This window comes from Oreochromis niloticus, linkage group LG14 (genome assembly GCF_001858045.2).
Source record: "Oreochromis niloticus isolate F11D_XX linkage group LG14, O_niloticus_UMD_NMBU, whole genome shotgun sequence".
Lineage (NCBI taxonomy): Eukaryota > Metazoa > Chordata > Actinopteri > Cichliformes > Cichlidae > Oreochromis > Oreochromis niloticus.
Genome location: NC_031979.2, coordinates 29588315 through 29596236, shown reverse-complemented (window position 1 = coordinate 29596236; position 7922 = coordinate 29588315). Strand labels below are relative to the sequence as shown.

The 7922-nt window shown below is 35.6% G+C and overlaps 1 protein-coding gene across 1 annotated transcript; it reads left to right on the top strand.

The window, feature by feature from the left end:
* Positions 1 to 4026: 4026 nt before the first annotated feature.
* LOC102076189 (olfactory receptor 13C8-like) lies at positions 4027 to 4869 on the top strand. Its single transcript, XM_019367232.1, has 2 exons — positions 4027 to 4162; positions 4721 to 4869. Exons 1-2 carry the CDS (start codon positions 4027 to 4029, stop codon positions 4867 to 4869), a joined length of 285 nt encoding a protein of 94 aa, XP_019222777.1.
* Positions 4870 to 7922: the final 3053 nt, after the last annotated feature.

The following is a 7922-nucleotide window of genomic DNA, read 5'->3' as shown; positions in this document are numbered from 1 at the left end:
TTGCTTTAGCAATTATGGCATTTGATAGATTGATTGCTTTTTCTTTTCCTTTTCAGTACTACAGTTATTTAACAAATACACGTACTCTTGTTGTTACATACATCCTGTGGGTTGTTGCCTGTGGTTTTGTGGCTGTTATGCCGGTAACTGCAGCTACACTTCCTTACTGTACCTCAAGGATGAAATACGCTTTCTGTGACTATGCTGCTGTAATACGCACCACTTGTGTTGATCCTAATTACTATTTCAATTTAGTCTCAGTCATGATGTTTTTTCTTTTATTTTTCACTTTTTCTTTCATTTGCCTTTCATATTTTGTGATTGCATTTTTTATGAAAGTTTCATCAAATAGAGATAAGACGAAAATGGCAAGCACCTGCGTGAGTCACTTGATTGTAGTAACATGTTATTACTCTCCTTTATTTGTTCTCGTTCTCTTGACCAGAGTGGGTGTGGTATTAACACTTGAGGAACGTCAGGGTTTATTGATTGGGACCATCCTTAGTCCATCTCTTGTAAATCCTGTTGTGTACTGTTTCAGGACAAAGGAAATTAAAAATAAGATCTTTAAGATATTCACAAAAAAGGCTGACATATCTGACTAGATTCTTGTGAACTGTGACTGTACAAATAAAAGCTGCATAACTTTTAAGTCCAAATACATGCTGAAATGATGACATTACTATTTTAACTGCCTCTGAGAATGTCTCCCCCTCAGTAATCAACCAATTATGCAAAGAAAACAAAGGTTAAAAACTGCATTTTTGTGCTGTGTTTGGAAGTCTTAGACTTTCTATGCGTCTTTTTGGCTGAAGAATTGTAAAATCTTATTATTTTTGTAGCTATCGTATCAATATTTACTGTTAGCTGTTAATAACAAGTGGTAGGGAGGTTAAATGTAGCAAAAAAACAAAGCTACATACACACACACACACACACACACAATAAAACACTACAATGCACATACAATTGTGTTCAATGCAAACTGTATATAAATCAAAGTAAAAGTAATTATCCATCAGAAAAATGTTTTTCATTAGTGTTACAAGGATTCATTTTACTGCTGCGAATGTTTAAAATTGAGCTCATTCTAAATATGTCATATTCTGTTGAATCTACAGTAATACATTATGTTATATAAAATCATATGTTTGTAGTGTGGCTGGTAACCCTTGTGGTGTCCTCAAATCAAAAATGGTCCCTAAGTGAATGGCAAACAAGCAAATGGGAATCCCGAGGACACCGAAAGCTCTAAAACAAAGGCCTACATCTAGTCATAGGGCTGTAATATACATGAAAAAAAAGTATATTGAATATCTTCATAAAATAAAATAAAAATCAGAGCTGAATAATAATTGGCAATTGACAAATTTATTAATTTTTTTTTTTTTCTTTACAATTTCTTGTCTGTTTCTTTCATATTTATATATAGCTGTTTTCACATCTTTTCCTAGTATGCAATCTGATATTTGATAAATAATAACTTCATCAGTTTTTTTTTCAAAATGAACTGCACTGTAATTTATACTGTCTAACTTTTCTTTTAAATCAGGAAAAATATATTAAATAATGTACAAATGGCTTAAAACACAATATTATGTTTCTTGTAAAAATAACATTAACAATATTTTTGCACCTGGGATGATTGAACTGTAAGACTTTGTTTTTTTGTGATTAATATACTCTCGTGTGAAATGCATTTTGTTTCATCATCAAACACTTACATTAATATATTTCAACATTTTTGAAAAATAAATTGGCAGTCTGTGTTCAGTTTCATTTCAGTCTTTCTTGATACCTCATCATCATAATTCCAATTTTAAAAATGGTACATAATAGGTTAATATGAACGTTATACATTAACAGTGCAATTCATGAGCTTATATGTTACAGTCTGATATGTATTTAACGAAGTTATAACTGAGCGACTACAGTTATAGTCATGTTAGTATTCCAAAATGCTTACCTAACAAATCTAATGTTTAATAATGGGCATAGCTGGACTGGCCAATGCCCGGTGGGCCGATGGCGATTTTTCGTTTTTATGGGCCGATGGGGGGTTTTTTCTTCTTTTTTTCTCGTAACGATATAAACAATGAAAGGTGGTGGATTGGCCAGATGCTGGCAGATGTGTAAAAATAACTCAATTGTTTGGTGGCGGCTATGGCAGAGCTTCCACAGATTCAGTAACATTAGCAAGTGGTGGAGGCCGGCAGGTGGATGACGGAAAGGTGAGGCATGAGGAGGAGAGACCCGAGGCGGCCGCCGGTCTGAGTATCAGGGGAGCTGAACTTCAGGTGAGAAGTTATGAACTGCTGTCAATCTGGGTCAGATATAAACCAAGTTTAGGTTTAGTTTCGTTGTGCTAACTTTTTACAGTCAGTTACAATAACTCGTACTGTGTACTAGCTGGCATGATGGAGTTTATATACAGCTGGGCGGGTGCTATGATGTTACTGACGTTGAACTTTACTTTATTCATAAGGTTAGTTATTAGAGTTGCCAACCGTCCCGTAAAAAACGGAATCGTCTCATATTCAGAGAAAATATTATGCGTTTTGTATTGAGATGAAAAGGAACGCGATTTGTCCCGTACTTCAGCTACAATGAAAAAAAGACACAAAGCTGGAATTATTCTGTCTTTATGCTGCACAGCTGTTTCTTCTTCTCTCATTCTCTCCTCCTCCCTCTCCTGTTGCTACTTCAATCATGAAACTGATCAATGATCAGCTGATCGGCTTTTCTGTCGCAAGTCCCATCTCTCTTGTTTGTTTATAGCCCACTTTGTGCCATAAAGAGGAAACCAGCAGATGTTGCGTTAAACAACAGCAGCACGTTTAAGCGTGATAACCTGTTGTTAGAATTTATTTAATATTACTTTATAGTATCAGCTGATGTTTGCTGGAGCCACAGCCGTAAAAGCTGCTGGTCATGATATCTGTTTGGATATCCTGGTGAGATGAAACCAGGAGATGTCCTTACTGAATCATCCGAGCTGAACAGGTGATGGAGAAACAGGTTTACCTTTTAGGTGACATGAATGAGTTGAAGGGAAGTTGTGAGCTGTTTCTGAGAGACAAATAACACCAGGATCCTTTTCTAAGTAGCTGACAGCTGGTAACTGTGCAGGGGCGGGTCTAGCAAAGTTTTGCCAGGGGGGGCAGGTAAGGCATTAACAGGGAAAAGAACTGACAGAATGTGTATTTTCCTTTTATCATGAACATATATCACACTACATGCATTCTGTACCCAAGTCCAACTGGGCTACACCAAATTTCTGATTTATGACAATTACAGAGGATAAATTAAAATGAAAAAGGCACTTCTATGGATACCAAAAAAAATAAATAAAATCAAATTAATTAAGCCGCATGATCAGCACACAAACACTGATTGCCAAGCAAACTCACTTATCATGAATCAAGAATACCAGGCTGCAGTGCTATAATTAAAATTATTTCATGATTTTCTTGTGTCTGATGAAAACAACCGAATGATGCTGCCACTCTTATCCTGTCACTGGACTGGATGATATCATTTATTTTCCTTTTCATGCATGGAAACAGTGTGACTTTTAAAAGGAAGGTTTGTGAATAGGAAATGAATTACTGCTGTACCATGTGTGAAATAAAATAGCTGTTGCGATATTGTAACATGGAATAGGAGGGGCTTGTCAAGCCCACAGCCAGTGTGATTGGATGAGAGAGCTACCTAGTCAAAACTTAGGGCTTAAAAATGCCAAAGCTTAGTGACCCCAAAGCTCTTTGACTTAGGTCAGAAGTATTTTTGTGAAAACTGATAACATATGTTTAAGACTGTGCAAGATTTGCAGTATATTTAAACATTTGTTGCTTTGAAAGGAGTTCTTTTACTCCCTTTTTGCTTCTTAAACAGCATCTTGAAACGTTTTGTAATAATATTAATATTATATTGAGTATGTCCTTACAGAATACTTCAATCAAAGTAACACACTTTATTATAGGTGGATTTGACACAGTTAAAAGGCCTGTTGCTGTTGGTGTGGTTATGCTTATAACCTATCTACTTGCTGTTATTGCCAATGTGCTAAATATTGTCTTCATTATTTTTGACAAGAGATTGCATAAACCAATGTATCTTCTTATTTGCAACCTTGCTGTTGTTGACTTACTGTATACCTCCAGTACTTGTCCAACAATGATTGGGGTTCTACTTGCTGGAGTTAATACCATATCTTATGTGGACTGTTTCATTCAAATGTGTATTTTCAACTGGGTGGAAGTGATGGCGTTTTTTGCTTTAGCATTTATGGCATTTGATAGATTAATTGCTATAATATATCCTTTTCAGTACCACAGTTATATGACAAATACACGTACTCTTGTTGTTACATACATCCTGTGGGTCGTGTCTTTGGGTGTTAGTGCTGTTATGCCGGTAACTGCAGCTACACTTCCTTACTGTACCTCAAGGATGAAGTACACTTTCTGTGACTATCCTGCTGTAATGCGAACCACATGTGTTGATCCTAATTTCTATTTCAATATTGTCTCAGTCATGCTGTTTTTTATATTATTTTTCACTTTTTCTTTCATTTGCCTTTCCTATGTTGTGATTGCATTTTTTATGAAATTTTCATCAAATAGAGATAAGACGAAAATGGCAAGCACCTGCGTGAGTCACCTGATTGTAGTAACATGTTATTACTCTCCTTTATTTGTTCTCATTGTCTTCACCAGAGTGGGTGTGGTATTAACGCTTGAGGAACGTCAGGGTTTATTGATTGGGAACATCCTTGGGCCAGCTGTTGTAAATCCTTTTGTGTACTGTTTCAGGACAAAAGAAATTAAAAATAAGATCTTTAAGATATTCACAAAAAATGGGATCTAGTTGGAGGTTTCTTGTGAATTGTGAGTGTAGTAACAAAATCTGCATAATTGTATACTTTAAATATTGCGCTGAAATGATACAGAAACGTATAGTATGAAATGCATAGTACATTTATCAAAGCAATACCTAACTTTTCTGAGTGAGTCACTCAGTTCTATTAACATGTGATTATATCAATAATTACTTTTCCTTTGATCAGGACTGTTTTTACATGTATGTCTGTGAATGGCTCTGTAGAACATTTTATATGACATGATTTAAATAATCTGTCTCATTATCAAGTAATAAATTAAATTTTACAACAGTTTGAATGCAATTACTATTTTCTCTGTTAGATGTCAGAAAAGAACTAAAATCTGTAATTTCTAACAAAATAGCATTGATGATTGCTGCAGCATAATAGCGGTAACATACACACGACATTGTAGAATTAACCCATTTTGCCAGTGAACCCCAGGCATACACTCCATCTCATGAGTCAGAGGTCCCACTAAGACAAATGTACTATTTCACCATGTTCAACCCTGTCCCCATTAATGCTGCTGCAATAAAGCGGAATCTCTAGGTAGCACTCAAATATCACAAATGATATACACAGCAATTTTGTTTTTTTCTGTTTTTTGTCTTTATAGTAATCTAAGGCCTCAACCACAAACAGAAATTGTGGTGGTCTAATGCAAATAGTAGTCTGCTGTTAATTGCCACTAATAAAACTCAGCAAAGTTGATTAACTCTGGTAAAGTAACATATTTTATTATACAGATTTTTAACAGTCAGAAGACCTAAAGCAGGTCAGGTTAATCTTATAACATAGCCGTTCTTCCCATTTATTGTTTTTGATCAGAGACTACATAAGACAATATGTCTTTTAATCTGCAAGTTCGTGTTTTTTGGTATAATATTTACACTTCTATATTGCCAGTCCAAGAATATATCGGGTTCGAATCACTGATGTATAATCACTATAATCACTGATTATAGTGATTATACACTATAATAACCGTTTGCATTAACAGTTATGTCGTTTGATCACTAAGTTGCTGTAATTTATCCTTCTCAGTGCCAAAATTATTTAATTTCCTTTTTTACTGATCCATGGAATGTACGCTATTCTTACATATATCCTGTCGGTTGTTGGCTTTGTTCCCCTCTTCCTCACTGCACCTCAAGACTGAAGTATATGTTCCATGATACAAACCTCTTGTGTTAATCTCAGTGATGTTAATAAAAATCACTTCTTTTATTGTTCATTCATTGATTTTATTTGTTTGTTTTAATGACATTTCTGTCCCAGACCTAGTTCCTAATTACAGGTTTTTGCTCCTCTCTCTGTTAAACCGCATTCAGGTGCCCTTGCACATTAAATCACAGTGACATCAGTTTATTTCTTGCCTGACAAAGCCTCTGCAGTTTGGTGCACTGTTTATAAACTGAGTCCTACATTTACACAGCAAGAAGATTTGTTAGAAAAACTGTTAGGTTGGGAGTAGAGCTTTAAGTTATGATCGACTCAGTTAAAGTCCTTTTGGTGGAGGAGTAAGGGCAAAGGAGAACGCTAACATATTTTAGTGTGCGTCCAGATTGTCCAGATATTTATGAGTCTTTGTAATGGCCAGTGAGAAGAGATATTTTACTGTTATTTTATCATTACATTAGAATCATATAATAAGCATTGCATTAAGGCATTTATTGAAGCTATTGACATTACATTAACGTTTGTATTACAGTGATTGTTATAACCTCATGTTAATCTTCTATTTACAGGTGTTGGTATAATCATATAATCTTTCATTACAGGTGTAACCATGATCATCTTTATACATATTGCCGCTTGGTGCTTATTATGGAGTTGTGCTCATGTCAGTAAGGGTTAAAAGCTACAGTCAGCAGGATGTCTGGCTGATCTATTGAGGAAGTGACGTAGAGCGTAGAAGGCCGCACATGCTTACAAGACACTTACATCATGTTATTTTATGATCCTTTATTTTAGATATATCTTTTGTTAACCTTTAAGTAGTGTGTATTGGCAATAATTACTCATTAGTTCATTTATGTATCATCATTAATTGTTACTTCATTAGAGAATTTCTTTAGGCTGTCGGCCTTATGTTACAACTTGTATTAGAGGTATTGTCATGATTCCATATTAACATTTTCTATTACAGGTGCAGTGATAATCCTTTGGTATACACATGCATTGTATTTTTGTGCTTGCCAATGAGGGGGGCTCGGTCAACCAGTGGAGGGTCGGAAACTTTGTTCGGCGCGAGGACTGAACAATCTATTGTGTTAAGGATCTTGAGCTATAGAAAGAACACGCTTACAAAACACAGATATCATGTTATTCATCATTATCCTTTAGTCATTTATATTCTTTTATTAAGCTTTGAGTAGTGGCATTTGATTAGAACATTTATTCAACATATTACATGTATGGTTTCAGTTAGGTTATTGCACACATGCTGAGCTGGCCTCTGTCCTTATAGACAGAGTGAATGCTGAGGTCGAGTCACACACGCACACATACAAGCAGCAGTTAAACTCATGTAGAGGGGAGAGTTCAAACATTTAAATAATAGTTTGCAAGGCCTTGTAGCTGTTTGATTATGCTTGCAGGAGAGGCTGTTTGTTCCAGGGGATAAGCAGAGTTAGAAGATTACTGGGAAGGATCTGGCCTCGGGAAGAAGAAGATGTTCTTTTAATGTGTTAAAAGTTGTCAACATTGATTGTATTGTACCTACTTTACGCATGAGGGGGCGTTCTAATACCCTGATGTTCATAAAAATTATTGTTGTGTGGTTTTCGGAGAGAGATCTGGTGCTGTCTGCGTACAGTGTCCCATCTCCCACACGTGTGCATTAAAATCATCGTTTGACTTGACCCGGCCGGACCAGTGTTGTTATTTTGGTTTTCCTCCTGTATCCATCCCCAATATTTTGAACTCGTGACACCAGCACTATTTTGTGCTTCTATTTTTCAGCCATGCAACATTTCTACACTGGACAATACCATAATACCATACTATATACAATAACTATAAGAAATTCAGACCA

What these genes read in the sequence shown, in the direction of transcription:
- LOC102076189 (XM_019367232.1), top strand. Translation starts at nt 4,027, where the DNA reads ATGCTTATAACCTATCTACTTGCTGTTATTGCCAATGTGCTAAATATT. An exon ending in TGACTTACTGTATACCTCCA is followed by an intron (nt 4,163 to 4,720) that starts GTACTTGTCCAA and finishes TCTTCACCAGAG; the next exon opens with TGGGTGTGGTATTAACGCTT.